Source organism: Anthonomus grandis, chromosome 4 (genome assembly GCF_022605725.1).
Source record: "Anthonomus grandis grandis chromosome 4, icAntGran1.3, whole genome shotgun sequence".
Taxonomy (NCBI): Eukaryota; Metazoa; Arthropoda; class Insecta; order Coleoptera; family Curculionidae; genus Anthonomus; species Anthonomus grandis.
The window spans coordinates 18,900,901-18,917,432 of record NC_065549.1 but is presented as its reverse complement, the minus strand read 5'-3'; the positions used below and the strand labels follow the sequence as shown (position 1 = coordinate 18,917,432).

The window sequence follows — 16,532 nt, the reverse complement described above, 5'->3', positions numbered from 1 at the left end:
CAAGTTAAAGACGGGGGGGTTCTTTTTTGTTTCAATTCGCCGCATAATGAATGTCATTCAATCCAAAGACAAAATGATCAATGTGTTTGACATAAGATCGTGAACAAAACAAGCAATTAACAGCGATGCCATTAAGGCAGGAAGTGCATTAGTATCGAAAAAAAGGTGGAAAATCCCGCCTCGAAGCAATTTCCGCCTAATTTCACCCCTTTCCTGTACAACCGGAGGCGGATCGATGTGGATAGCAGACGCACCCTTTTGTACGCAACTGATGTAGCGATGAGAAAACCCTTCAGGTAACTGATTGCAAACATGCTTGGCAAAATGCCGAACATTTATTTAAAAAAAAAGAGTCTTCGAAAACCAGCGAAGATTCCAGTCGTTGCGTGACCTGAAAAGTATTCCCGAGGGAAATCTTTCTAAAAGCTATCGGATTTAAAAGTTTTATTAATTTTTTTGACATGCAAGATAATCAATCGATGCATTTGCATACTGGCCGAGTTCAAGGATAGGAGACAATAAAACAAATAAGAGTTGGCAAAAATTGTGTTATATTAATGTTTATAGATATAGATAATAAAAATAGTAAAAAATACACTCTAGGGCTAGAAGAGGAAGAAATCACAAAGCATGATCACAAAAAGTAAATTATATAAATTTGTGAATGTGACAGATAAGGGCTTCCTAACGGGAAAAAAAATTAATAACTTAAGTTGATTGCTAGATGGCGCATCCATACAGAAACATTTATTTGAACTATAAATAATTAGATGTTTCCTGATTTATCAGTAGAAGGTACCAAAAAGTCAAATCTATTACTGTATTATGGACGTTTCGAATTTAACTAAATGTATCATCAAGACTAACATTAAAAATTAAAGCAGGAATTCGTCATCATCTTAATAATTCTTTCTCACGAATATCATCTTCAAGTGCAAGGCTTTTAAAGATAATGTGAGTGGTTTATCATCTTTTAACAAGCTCTTGCTCAAAAGCTCTATCTTTAATTGACCTTGGCTGTCTGTACAGATGATGATGTTTCTATTAAAGTAAGTTTTTTGTCAAGTTTTTCCTTAGGCATATATCCATAGAATTGTGATTTATTTGCCCATTGAAACGAACTAAATTAACCTGGCATTGAATACATATTTCAGTGCCTCACCCATCCAGATCTTTGATCCATCAGTAACATATTAACTTCCACATTTGGATCCTCAACATATTTTTTTGATTTAGAATTATTAAGTATGAGTTCTTTTATTGACTGATGTAAACCATCAACAATGAAGGAAGTTTAAGTTCCACGAATACAATTAGTAAGGGAACTAGGGGCAAGACGGGATCATGAGGTAAGATGGGGTATCCCGATTACATCAAAACCTAAAAGTGTGTGACCACCTTTATTGCTTAGAGTCACATATCCGGACAATACCCGCACTCAGTGCATCCGAGACGGTGCGCGTCTGCTCGAGTTACAGCCAATTTATCATTTTGACCTTTGGTTGATCTTATTTTATGGCATATTATATCGCTTGCCATAAAGTGTGCAGGAAGTTAAAGTGAAACTTATTATTCCTACTGCAGTGTACCTGTATAGAAGAATCTTTTCACAAAAAAATTTGTTGGTTATATTCGCCTATAAAAGGATAGGATTTATAACTATGATGAAACGGGAGTCTCTTCGGTTTCAAAAACAAGGTCAAAGATAATTTCACGCAAGGGTAGGAAGCAAGTTGGGTCGCTATCCTCAGCTGAACGAGGACAAATAGTTACGGTCGAGATTTGTGTTAGCGTAGCAGGGAATTATATGCCCCCGATGCTAATGTTTCCTCGGAAACGGATGAAAGCCGAATTAATGAATAACTCGGCACCAGGAACAACTTTTCATTGCAATGCCAGTGGATGGATGACAACAGACATATTTGTCTCATGGTTCAAAGCTTTCGTCCAATTCAGTGGAGCAACTAAAAACAACCCAGTGCTACTTTTACTTGACGGTCACTCTATGCACACAAAGAACATCGAACTTATAGACGTTGCTAGAGAAAACGGTGTGATTATAATCTGCTTCCCACCTCTCTGCACTCATCGGCTTCAGCCGTTAGATGTTTCTTTTATGAAGCCTTTAGTGTATATTATGACCAAGCTGCAACAGCATGGCTTAGATCTAATCCAGGTAGTTATTAACATGTTCCAAATTAGCGAAATTTTTGGTAAAGCTTTCATACAAGCTGCCACTATGTCTACAGCGATTAACAAATTTCGGAAATGCGGCATATGGCCATTCAACTCTGAGAACTTTACAGATGCCGATTTTCTTGCTGCAGAAACAACAAACATAAGCCTGACGGAGGATGAGCAAGTTCCTCAATCACAAGCAAATGCAAATAAAGATGGTCTTCCCTCTATCATCCATGAAAAAAATCAGCCAAACTTAACTAAGAATTTAATTCCGGTTGCTATTCCTAGTAATCACTCAACCATAAGTTCTAGTGATGATGTTTAGCTATCTACCAGCTATCAGGCCCACATCATCTCACATCTTCCGGCTACCAAAGCTCAGATGATGAAGATAATTGCCCTTTGAGTAAGCTTGCCACATTATCTCATAGTCCGTTACATAAAACCCCAGAGGCAAGCCACGCCACCTAAAAGAGTTTCCTCGAATTTTACAGAAAATGTTTGCCGTGACTTAAGTACCAGCTTTGAAAACTGTTCTCCAGCTCAGATAATGCCTGTTCCTACTCTAGAAATAAAAGCCAGAAAAAATAATTGCCATCGAGGCAAGACGGCCATCCTTACGTCAACGCCGTATAAAAGAGAACTTGAAGATCTAAAAACTTCCAGTTCCGATAGAAAAAAAAGCAATAAGTGGTTAAAAAGAAAACACAGGTCAAAAATAAAACTAAAGGACAAATGCTGCTTCAGAGAATACAGCCGAAGACGACACCGAATGTTTATACTGTGGTGATAGGTATGTGGGGTCCGCTGAAGGATGGATAGCTTGTCATATATGTCAAAAGTGGTGCCACAATTCTTGCGCCGGAGTAGAAGATGACTGTTTAGATATCTGCCATATATGTGATTATTTTTCGTTTTGAACTCGTTACCCCCATCTTACCCCGGGCACGCGGCAAATTTCAAATTTCCTTTGTAAAGAAAATTGGGTTTTTTTATTTTTTGGTGTAAGATAAGTTAATTATTTTTACGCCAAGACAGTTATGGATGTTAATAAAAGAGATTTTAGAATAAACGTTATTTTTTTATTGTATTGTTACATTTTTATTTATATAAATGCTTAGCGGCCCCGTCTTTCCCCATGTTCCCCTAATCAATCTAATCCATTTCCTCACATTTAAAATCTTTGATGCAGAGAATAAGCTCACTCATGACTTCTATTACATTTATTAATATTCTCTTTAAACCTAAAAACAATATTTCAAACAATGTTTCTAAATGAATTGGCATCATTGCTTAATTTGTGTGTATCATTATTATTTGTGTGAATCACTAAGAACTTAAATTCTCAACAATATCCAACTGCAAAGATAAGGACACTTTGAGTACAAATAAGCTCAAATAATAAAATTGCTAAGTTGTCGGTACCATATAAGAATGGCCCTTAAGTTCAACTATTCTGAATAGGCATGACACACATGACTAATTAATGACACCAGGAAGAAAATGTATCATAAAAATACTATCTAAAGAACAATAAAAGAAAAATCTGAATAAAAGACTAAAAATAATAACTTAACCAGTGGTTGTTAGTCCTAGAGCTGATCAATTAATGATACTGGGAAGAAAATAAATGAAAAAAAAAACAAAGTAAAAGGAAAAGAGTCTAAAACTAAACAACCTAAAAGAGGAACTAACCTAAGAAAATGTCCCAGGTAGAAATGTTGATATCTTAGTTGGAAGAAGAAAAAGCGAGTTGCGTTAGGTCGAGTGTACAACTTTTGTTTGTCCAGCTTTAGGTGATATTGGGTCCCAGTACAAAAAAAAAAGAATAAAGATACAGGAAAAAACTGAAAATGTGGATTTAGACCCATACTTCAGGGTAAAGTCGCGGATTCGAGACTAACAAAATAGATTCTGGAGAAATTCTTTCAAATATGGAAAGCATAAAGGCAATTTTAAGGCAGCTAAAAAAGGACGCTGTATATGAAGAGAAAGAAGAAAAAAGAAGAAGGAAAGGAAAAAGAAGCCTGTCAGGCAGAACTTATGCCACTGCCTTTTACTACTGATACAGCAATATCACGCTTGGATAGTAGGATGTGAAATATGAGAATGCAAAGGTGGTTAAGTGGAGAACGATAAGTCGATAATATTTAAATAAAAACAGCTTAACTAGTTGATATTAAAAGAAAAAAACTATATAAGGCTGATACTAGAGACTAGATTTAAAAACTAAAACAACAGATAAATGATCGGCAGTAGTTAATAAGAACTTCTCTATAGTAAATTCACAACTAATTTCAAGCAAACTAAAAGAAAATGAGTAATGGACAATTATGTGGTGAAAAATCTAACGAGAACATTGAATTGGGCTGATCTTGGATTGATACCAGATCATAGCTAATGAGACTTCCATTCGTTAGAACAAATTGTCTCTTACTCCCATGATTTAAGAAGTGAACTAGTACGATAAATCTCGTAAATCTCATTAAACATGAATACAATTTATGGTAAAATGATGGACTTGCATACCTTAAAAAATCTCTGTTAACTAGAAAATCAGCTGGAAATTATAAAAAAAGTCTATTCAAAAAATACTACGACCCTTTCTTCCCAACTCAGACAAGAAAGCCACTCACTAAGAGAGGAACAGCATATACATTTGGCCACGAGAATCATTATACCAGTTGGTTAATGCTTCTCTCAATTTGATAAATAGTTCTCAAAAAAATATTGACAGAAAACTATGCACAAAATGTTTAAACTGGCATTTCTTACAAGTTGTGTAATGACTGAGAATTGAAGTTCTTATTGAAACACTTCTTAAGTATATAAAACGGCAGTAATAATACGAGATTACTATATATAAACTGACTGGTATTTGTAATGATATACCCCCAGCATTCATTTAAAATTTAGTTTCGTCCTCAGTTAATCTATTATAAAAATGTTTTTAAGTTCACCACCCTCCCTTATATCATCTAAAACTTATGAAATATGTGGCTGTATCTAATTTTATATTTTAGGAGTTATAAAACATAATTTTATCAAAAAAATAAGTGCGCATTATGATTAACTTCTATTAATACATATATTACGGCCCTATATGTGTTGTCCGCTTTTTTATAAGATAATTGCACACATAATGCGAATGGTGAATTCGATAAATCTAATTCTTAATCTTGGGTTTTTTGGCGTTTAATAGTTGTATCAGTCTGAGGGCTTTTCCTGTTTCGGAATTTCTAAAGTTTTCTAGAAGCTGTAAAAAGAAATTGCTACAGCTCTGTTATATTATGGTCTTATAATTATATACTTACGTCATAAGACAGCTCTTGTTTCAAAATAGCGGTAGTGTGCTGGTTATTTACACAGCAAGCTAATAAGGTCGGATAGAGCACACTTGAGAGCTTCTCCACAGAAAAGTAAGGAAACGGTAACGAACATAATTGTTGCAGCACCGACGGAGCCTGACCGCTAACTAGCAGCATCTGGAAAGAAACGGATATTATTAGAAATGAAATATTATTGGTTAAAATAATAAAAGTTTAGTGGCAACAGTAAGCCTGAACATTAACTATTGTAGTTTTACATGAAAACTGATGAGTCTCTTTCAGTAAAACTAGTCTCTCTACCAAAAAGGTTCCCTTGAAAATACAGGCTCTTGCTTAAGTGCCCATAAGAAAAAAAGTCGATGATGGTCGCGAAAATAAGACACTTCGTAGCAATAATTTTAAATCCCCTTCATATAGGGTAGAAAAAAATTCCATCAAAAGTATCATTTAATTTGCGCTAACATTTTAATAAGCAAAATTTTAATTTACTGTACTGTTTTTTAGAATATTGTTTGCTTTTTTTATTGCGAAATTTTGTTACTTTTACAGTGTTTTTTTACGTTGGAGCTACCGATTGAAACGAGCTCAAAGGGTGAAAATAAATGATCAAGCATAAAACAAATGATTAGATTATGATCTGATCATTTATCTTCTCTTGACTCGGGCATCAGTTATATGACCTCATTTATCTTATGTTTTCCCTTTTATGGAAATAACTCGTCTAACTTACTAAAATTACGTAAATATCTAGTATTTAACTTTTAAGACTAAGAAGACCATCTTGTCGCATGAAGGGTTTCACATTTTAAAATGTAATCATTTTTCCTTTAGGATATTCTTTTTTTCTTTGATGACTGCTATCATCTTGATAGTACATAACATCAGATGGTAAATATTTTCCGAAGCAACGAATGGTCAAAATTTCCGAAATGAGTCAAGCTAATATAATGACTTGTAAAACTTGTAAAAAAATCTGAGACATTTGTTTTTCTAAACCAAGTTTGTGCTTCTGATACAGATTATTTTTTAAAAAAGCCTCCTCAAACAAAAGCAAGATACAACTTCTCAATCTTTCTGTTCGAATCCAGCAAATATTTCCACATCAGGAACAGCAGAACACGCTTGGTCATTGGACAAAAGCAAATATTTTATGCAAGAAGCAATATTGGAAGAAAAGAAGATTCTTGGAAGCAACTTACATCTCGCAAAATAGAGGAATACCTTATTGTTATATTAATTTCACAGTGGTTTTTTACTTTGGTGTCCAGATTTAAAAAACACCAACTTCAGGAAGTTGGGCGCATTTGACAACACATCATTTAAATAAGAGCCGCAGGTGACGTGAGCGTGATGCAACTACAAGCAGATATTAATGCATTCTCAAAGGCAGATTAGTAAGTAACGAATTACTTAACAGAAAAATTGTCTGCGTAAAGGCGGGAACAGACTAAGCAAACATTGTTGAGCAACAGCTGAACAACTGTTGAGCAAGAGTTGATCAACTGTTGGCAAACAAACGTCGATGATTGTTGGAAAACATCGGCGAACCTTGTTGCTGAAAAGTTCGATCAGTCGAGCCAAAATGTGCGACGAAGACGATGCTTTACTCGCATGGTGCACGTTTTTATTAATGAAAATTAAAAAATCGCGTAACTGCAGAAAGCGACGGTGGTGGCAAAGAAGTATATTCGCAAACAGAAAACCAAAGACCAAATGCTGTTCAAAAACTTTACTCGAGTTAATGCAACCGCATTTGAGTCTTATCGTTATGATTGAACCCAAAATTGCAAAAAAAATACAAACTTTCGGGAAGCCATATGCGTGAAAACAAGATTAATGATAGCTTTAAGGTTTTTAGCCACTGAAGATTCATATGTCAGTCTAATGTATCTATTTCAAATTTCTAAACAGCTAATTGGTACTATAGTTCCTGAAACTTGCGAAGCCCTTATAGAAGCATTGGCAGATCATATTCAGGTAAGAAAAGAAAACAAATTCTTTTTTCCTTATTTAATCAAACAAAAACATATAAGAACGTAATATAGTTTTTATGGAATGTCCGTAGAGTTATCCGCTTGGGATCCAATTAGGGCGTCAATAAAGCTATGTTCATTTGGACTATCTTGATCAGAAGGATGTTGAATGTTTGTTGATGTATAATAAGGAGATGGAGCTGGTGCGTAAGAGAGCGAACTTGTTACAGGTGATACAGTTGGTAGTGGCAAATTCGTTGTTCTTGGAGTAAACAGCCCGTGTGAATGATAAAGTATTCGCATATCAGCATCATGGAGAACGCAATTAATTTTATGTTCTACATCAGCTCGAACAAATGCATCATACGTTCTTAATTGATTTGCCACGTATTCCCCATATACTTCATAGCTATCCCCCTTACTCTTCGATTTTCTGTAAGTGTTTTTATTGATTTAAAAGCTTCATCCATTTGAGGACCAGACAAATTTGGGCGCTTTCCCGACGCTTTTTTTTCCTACTGGAACCAACTGCCTTACGGTGTCTCGTTGTGACGGTTCTGATTCTATTCCAATATTATGAGGATCCGAAGGGTTTAACTGCTTTCCAGAACTGTTCTTTGTTATTGTTGCCAACTGCTTCACTGTGTCATGAGGTGTTTCTGCTTGCTGTTATTGAAGAATGCTTGAGGAACCTTCAGTAAGGATGGTTTCTGATGAATCCTCGTATTGCGTGTTTTCCAAGTCCTAAAACAAAGTATACATGCCTATACTATGGGTGTAATAATAATATGCAGAGTACATATTTAGATGTTGGGAGGTCATAGGGAACTTAATGAACAATTGCGGCCTTAGTTGGATATCCTTTTTTTAAATGTTTTTTTTTCAGTTACCAGATTCACCTGAAGAGTGACTCAAAATTTCCGATGACTATGAAAACTTATGGAATTTTCCTCAATGCTTAGGAGCCATTGACGGTAAACACGTCGTACTACAATGCCCCTTTAGAAGTGAAGCGAATATTATAATTACAAGGGCACTTTCAGTATTGTCCTTATGGCAGTAGTAGATGCAAAGTATCGATTTTTATACGTAAACGTCGGATGTCAAGGACGAATTTCAGATGGTGGTGTTTTTAAAAATACACTTTTCGCGAGAAAACTAAATGATGGGACTTTTTTCTAAATTTACCAGCTGAAAAACTCCTGCCAGGACAACAGGACGGAACAACACCTTTTGTATTTGTTTGCGACGATGCGTTTCCTCTACAGGAGAACCTGATGAAACCATTTCCCGGCGAACATTTGAAGGGGACGTTCCAACGCTCATTTAATTACAGATTATCGCGAGCAAGACGAGTAGTGGAAAATGCTTTTGGCGTTATGTCGTCTGTATTTCGAGTTTTGCGAAAGCCCTTGCTTTTGCAACCTACTACTGCTGAAATAATTGTTCTTACATGTTGCTACTTACATAATTTTTTACAAAATACTAAAACAATCATGGGCTGTTATGCTCCCCCTGGAACCTATGACAATGAAGATGTTTCAACGGACATTTTGGTTCATGGATCTTGACGAAACGAACCAGAACCTTCATCTACATTTATGAAATTAAATAGAAATGGTAGAAAATCAACCAGGTAGCACAGGAAGTTCGAGAAGAATTTGCACATTATTTTTTAGGCCATGGAAGAGTGCCTTGGCAAGACAGAATGGAATAAAATAATATGTTTCATTATAAAGAAATAAAAAAGTTTACTTACTTGTTCTTGAGTATCTCTTGTATGTTTTGGTGTATTCTTGTCTTTTAAAAACATTAAATGTTTATATCCAAACCAACGGGACACGTATAATTCATTTGTTCCTTGGCCAGATTTTGTGACGCTTTTTGCACATTCCCGTCTAAACTGGGTTTGCAGAACTTTCCATTTCCTCTCAATTTCTTCTCGGGATAGTTCTAGAACGGTCGCTATAATATTGAATGCGTCAGTTCGTTTATTTTTGTTTTTATAAGCTTCATTTTCGGGATTCATATATTTGAATGTTCCCTTATAAGCTCTATCAAATTTAGAACTTGGTCTTCTGACCAATCGTGCGACATTTTCAAATGAATTGAACGTTACTCTGCCGATGTCCCGCTCTCGAATGCCTGAATTAAACTAAACGCATATTGACAAGTTTGCGCACGTATACACCGGCGAAACTGTTAACGCACTGTTGGTCAACATTTCCTTTTATGTACCGCCTCGGGAGCGAACATCATGCAACAGTTTGTCAACAGTTGCGCAACTGTTGAGCAACACGTAAAAATTGAGCCAACTCACGAGTTGATCAACTGTTGCTCAACAATGTTTGCTTAGTCTGTTTGGGATAGGATTTTGTCTCGTGACGTATTCAAGGCAACAGAAAAGTTGACTGCGAAACACGTAGATACTCCTAGGGAAGGGTTTTGTCTCGTGACTTGTTCAAGACAAGTTTAATACAACAGTAAAAGAACAATTGACCTTAAGTTTTACGAGAAAATGGACACAGAAGGTTTAAATAGTTTAAAGTTTAAATAGTTTAAAAGTTTTAAATATCAGTTTTCTTAAATCCATAATAGTGTAATTTACCAACACCTTTAATAGGACCTCTAATACACCAGGTAAACGTCTCTGTTTTCTCGGAACCCTCAATTAAGATTTCGGAGAAAATTAAATATATAGTTGAATGTATGGACAGATATGGGGAGTTGCAACTCAAGATGGTACACTAGGACACATTAGGGTACAGCTACCAACCATTATGTATGCAGCTCTTGTGTGGTGACCAAACACATTTCAAATTACAGCAAAACAGAAATTAGAATGCAAAAACTAGCTTGTCTATGTATAAGAAGAGCCATAAAAACTACGTCCACAGGATCCATGAAGAGCCATCTGATCGTACCACCAATTTATTTAATTGTTCAAAGAAAAGCCAGATTGGGATTACAACGGATGGAATATAACAACATTCAACTCGACTGATCAAAGAATGATGACAATCTGTGAGAATAAAGCATTTTAAGTGATGTCGAATCACTTGATTCCCAAATGTATCTTTGATTCATATTTAGAAGTTGCGTATCCAAACCAAGAAGAGTGAAATGACAGTGACTATAGGGATTCGCGGAAATTTGATCTGGTACTCAGACAGATAAAAAATCGGCAAAGTCTCGGGAGCTTGGAATTTAAAAAAAAACCAAGACATGAGATACTCTATAATTAGAATCGCTCTTGCATCGCTCTTTTAGACAGAAATCTGTACACTACTCAAATGTGCGAGAGAAAATAATAAATAAAATTGCAAGTAAACTAACTGCAGTGATATACTATGAGGAAATGGCTAATAGTGCACTTGATCAGAAAACAGAAATTATGGGGCTTAGAACCTGGCTAATAGTGCACTTGATCAGAAAACAGAAATTATGGGGCTTAGAACCTCTAACACTACAAGATAAAGAAACACCGTTGTTGGTGGAGTTTAAATACATTGCGTCCTCTTAAGGTAGACATTGCATATCAAAGCAAACTCTTGCCAGGAGTACATGAGCTTATAAATGGTAACAGCCAATAATAGATAACATTAATTCATATGTCAAATGTATTAAGCGAAACATGGATCATCATTGTATATGTTAAGTAAGAGTAGCTTTTCAGCTACGCTTCGCCTGACTGAATTTTATTTTTAATCTAGATACTACTGATACCTTTAGGTTTTTATTTTTCTTAACAAAATGCATGTCTTAAATAGGACTTGTATCCGTTTTTCCTTTTACCAATATAATTTCTATCATTGCTACCCTCAGTAACAATATTGAGAATATTAGAAAACGCAAGAGATACGCAAGATTTTTCCAGATTTTGGGTATATCTGATTTAAAAAAAAAGCATCAATATAAATACGGAAATTAGATCAAAGCCAAACGGGATAAATATGCGACATAATATTCTAGAAAAGAGTTCTATTATATACTCAGAATAAAAATCGTAAACATAGTTCTAGATTATCATTTAACGACTTTCTATTATTGTAAAGGATTATTATTCTTGAAGTAGATCTTGAAACCTTGATTATTGAGTAGGTAGCAGTATTTCCTTTTTTATTATCAGAAACCTATGATAGCTTCTGAGGTTCTTATAAAAAATGTCTTAAGCATTATCAAATGTCTTTAGATTAGTGTTTCTCTAGATATAGTCTAAATTTAATTTTATTGTTACATCTAATTTTAATTTTGAGATGATCGACTTTTAAAAGGATTATAAGAACTGTAAAATATCCTAAGGTAATTTAATATATTTAATAAACGTATATTTTATAAACACCCTATATTCGTTTAAAAGTGTCTCAACCGCCCGAGAATTATCTTACGTCCTTGAAAATCTATACCCTAAACATTAATAATAATATAAGCAGATTGAGAGAGACCCAAAAAAGTAAAAGAGGCAGTGAGTGCTAGCACTTCGGCTTATAAAGAGCCTTGTATATAGAGTGGTCATAGTTTGCCAGGTGTGATTGTTTTGTGCACAGGTAAATCATGTCGACATGTGAGTAATATTTTATATTGTTTTTGTATAAGTCCATGGCTAGAGTTTTATGGTATACCAGAGTTTGTCGCTGTTTAGCGAGGTATTACCATGTTGTGGTCGATTGTGTAGCAATCGATAGGGATGCCCTCTGACCGCGCTGTTCCTTTGAGTTAGTCTTGTGAGTTATAGAGGGCCCTCACTTGTCTTCTGGAATTACACATTTGGATTCTAAGATCTCGGTATATGTTATCTTAGTTTCCGAGTGTTGAGATGCTTACTGCTTAGCGGCAGTGGAGCGTCTGGTATAGCCTTAACTATTTTAGGGGACACTAGCTAGTCATCGAAGAAAGAAGATCTCTCTCAATCTCTTGCTGTATACATGGTGGAGCTCGCTGAATGAATTGCATTGTCAATACTCACGTAAGTTTAATCTTAAAATACCCGAATTTTACAGTTTAACTACTTGCTCTCTTTGTAAACATTTGACCATCACAAATGTATAGCAGTGTAACGCAATTATCAAAAGAAATTTATTTGACAAAGTCAATGCGTTGTGACTTGTGTATGCAACGCAGATACCAAGGTGGTGATAGTTGCAATTTTAAATGAATTTTGGTTGCATCGTCCTGAAGAAGACAAAAAGCAGAAACATGCATTGATAATTCTGTTGTTGTGTAATTTACGTTGATAAGTTGAGAATAATAAATTATCTATATAAAATAGCAAGTACTCAGGTGAACACAATAAGAAACTAGTGAGGTAAACCAGAGTTACTTTAAAACAGCTTGCTTCAATATCTCTAAACAGTTCTTTTATAAATTCTGGAACTTTTTATTAGAAAACCTAAATTTACAAAATACCAAGAGTCACTAATGACCTTTCGACAAACAACATTAAAAGAAAATCCCACTGCAATAAACAAATAACGCCAGGTGAATTTATTGATATGGCGCATTATTTATCCCCGACCCATTAATACCGAAACGAGCGGAATTCATTAAAAGTTTAATAATTCAGGACTCTGTTCTTTTTTTGGCGCTCTATAAACGTCCATACATTTTTTCGGTCATAAAATAAACAACGGTAATGGAAACAGAACATCAGTAAAAAATTAGTAAATAATAACCCTTCTACGCGATCAAACTCTCATTCTGAATTATTTATATCTAACACGACGCGTGTCATTTTTCGGTTGGGACAGTTCTCGCATAAGAACGTAAATTATTCTTTGGTAACGTGACAACGTAGAGTGGAGGCATAAAACAATTTTTGAAATATCCGTGGCAGTGTATTAACATATTGTTTATACACGTCACATAACTCAAACATTGCCTGAAAAGTGTTCAATTTTTAGATTATATTCTTTGATTTTCTCAATCCTTATTCATTATAAAGAGATTTTACCAGCTTTAAATATTCCTGGGGTATTTCCAAAATTACGATTTATTAAATGTAAAACAGGCCATTGTGAAGGTCTTCACAAATCCTCTGCATCATTTTACAAATATCAAGCAGTCAACCATTATTCGCTTGCATCTTTGATACTTTTTTACTGTTATTATGAATTGTGTTTTGCACTCGATCCTTCATAGATTTTAATATATATTTTGGAAACATTTCAAATATTATCAGCAAACCTTTGAGTGAAGTAGGTAAAATACATGATCATCTGCAAAATTAAGTTCTTCAAAATTGAAAGTCTTGATTTTAAATAAAACCAATGATAAATTATATTATCTCGTAGGTACTAGTAACATTCTGGCAATTATTCCAGAAATACTATGGTAATTAAAATGACAGAAATAGCTTCTGCAGATTAGAGCAAGGTTCTTTAAAAAAACAATGAATGGGAGGAAAAACTCGTGAATAAAGAGTTTCAGATGTGAGATATATGAGCATGTTTACTTCTCAGAGTCCGCGAAGATCTGACTTGAATATTATATATTACATTTTTAGAGATACAGATATAGCAGGAATCGAAGATTTTAATAAGAGGTCAGTTCTCGATCCAAGAAACACCAGCCCTGTAAAAGATCATTTTTGCTGTTGATGATATGATTAGGAGGTGAATATAACGAAAGTTCTTTAGAAAAATATTATTATATTATATTGCACAATATTATTATATTATATTGCTTCATATAGTGAAACTTAGTCCTAATGTTTCTTCGAATGCATGGCTCTTAAGAGGTGCTTCTACTTCAAATGATAACTTCAGTATCAGACTGAAAGTCAAAATTATGGACACTTTAAGCTAAATGATAGGAATTAGCTGTAATTATTTTAAGGATTAGTTTTCATAGTGGTTTGACTCAACAATTTCTTCTTATCTATGAATTGAAACTGTAAGATGTTCCTTTCGAATATATGTCGATTCTCGAATTATCCAATTAGGGTATCTTTGAAAGGAGCTGCGGTAGTGTGTCCTTCTCGAGAAAAATTTGGTGTCCATGCCTTTGTTCTGAGGTTCAAGAATGCAATTTTTTCGGTCTCCATGGTGAATCAAATATTCAAATCTTGCGCAATTGGTTTTTAACAGTTTTTCTTCAACGAGAGTAAACTAAAACTGTTTGATCGACATCAAATATATATTGAAGTTTTGTGGCCAGATGCATTATATTTTTCCTAAAAAGCCTTCGCAGTACTCATGTATATTTTACGCTGTATATCAAAATTATGATCTAAATTTCCTGAAAATAGAGTAATTGATGTCGACTGGTTGTATCTACATCTAGCCAAGGTGGTAAAGAAATTCGAATAATAATTTCTTCTTTTCTATTGAAAATGCCTCTGTATTTGTAAAGCTTGAATTAATCAATTGTATCATGACTAATATTATTAATCTAATTATTCATTATAGTATTTTCGTTAGGAACCCGTTACTTCTTTAAAACTAATTTGGGATCCACGTCCTTGCAATGCGGTCCAAGAGCGATATTTGTCCATCTCCACTAAAATTTAAATGTGCCATCAACATATCGAATATATATTGAAGGTTTGTGAACAAATGATGAAATGCTCTCCTTTTTTCTAAAGACCCTGCATGTTAAAATTATTATTCTCTAAGATTCTGACCTAAAAGAATATTTTAATAGATCCAAATGAACTGCAGAAGTCGAAGTCAGTAAAGGTGCTGTGATGGTGGAGTAATTTAGTTCACCATTATCTATTGAAAATATCCATATATTAATTGTGCATTTACTGCATTACTTCTTTTTGCTCTTCTTTCTTGCTAAATGCAGCAACAAAATCTTCTGCTTCTGTTGCTCATTTTTGTTGTTTGTATTAGCCCGGTATTCCCTAATCTTTTGTAAACTAAGAGTTTCTTTGTCGGTTTTCAGATGGTTTTTACGTTGTGATCCGAACGGGGAAAATCTTTGGGAGTCTTAGTAGCGTTTTTTGGAGATCCATATATATTTTATCCATATTAGCTCCCTTTTCTCCGCTCGATAGAAACCGTTTGTTTTTTATAAAGTTGTCATTTTCCTTATTCCGGCGAATACGGTTGACAAATCCTTTGGATAGGTTTTGTAAGTTAGGTTCTGCTGGTGCCTCTCAATTGACTTTTTCAGCAGATTTAGCCAGAAAACAGATTAGCCCTCCACGTTTTTGTTGTTTTGTATTTTTCCAAATATGTTGCGCATTTAGATAAATATTAATGATGCAGCATAGTTCTTTAATAACTGAACTAAAACTATGTCATCGACATATCGAAGGTTTAGTATTATGTAGTAGAGAATTTATCCTGTATGTTTTCCGAACAGACTAATGACCTAGCAATTAGCAGGCATCAGAATGATATTGATTTTTTTGTTCAAGTCCCTGTACAGACTTCATTTCTTTCAAAAGTATAAGCAGTTGCCCTTGTGTAAATTTTTTTTATCGAAATGATGGTTGCCAGTTTTGCGAATATGATTTGCTCATTTACTCCCTAACGTTATTTTCTACGCCCCTTCCGAAAATTCCCCATAAAACATCCGAGCGTCGTTAATTCTCGGTGGCGCTAATGGAAAAATGACATTAGCTTAATCATACGTTTCAAGACAGCGCGCGGAGCACGATTACCCGGTGGAGAGAAGAGGACCCGTTTGTTTTGAAATGTCCACATATTTTCAAAAGGGATTTCGGCATTTTGAGTAATGGAATCTTCTTGGGCTCGGCCTTTATTTCTGTCTTCACCGATGGTATCGCTTTTATATCGAGATCTTTTGACGGGCCGAAAAAATATTGGCTATCTATGGGTTAAATTATTGAAATGATTGATAAAATGATAAGTTAAGAACGACTAATTTTTAATGACCTAAAGCAGTCTTAAGACGTTAAGATTCAAGATCATTTTTAGCTAGACTATCTTTTCTACTTTTTGATTCCCTTATCTTACAATTTGAGCGTGGCTTATAGAGAGCCACTTATAACCACTTATAATGAGCATCTTATAGTTGTCATCTTAAAAAAAGGAGCTCCGGTGATACCTCAATTTAAAGATCTTACCATAAGGAGTGT

The 16,532-nt window shown here is 34.6% G+C and overlaps 1 protein-coding gene across 3 annotated transcripts in view; it reads right to left on the bottom strand.

Annotated features, from left to right (window-relative positions):
- Nucleotides 1-533: 533 nt before the first annotated feature.
- The window catches only part of LOC126735697 (S phase cyclin A-associated protein in the endoplasmic reticulum), a 206,783-nt gene continuing 190,784 nt past the window's right edge, over nt 534-16,532 (bottom strand). For all 3 annotated transcript variants that reach the window (XM_050439761.1, XM_050439763.1, XM_050439762.1), the window contains 2 exons: nt 5,496-5,666; nt 534-5,437 (listed from right to left, as the gene is read on the bottom strand). In XM_050439761.1, the coding sequence (XP_050295718.1) occupies nt 5,348-5,437; nt 5,496-5,666 (261 nt within the window). In that variant the 3' untranslated portion in view covers nt 534-5,347. The remainder of the gene's footprint in view (nt 5,438-5,495; nt 5,667-16,532) is intronic.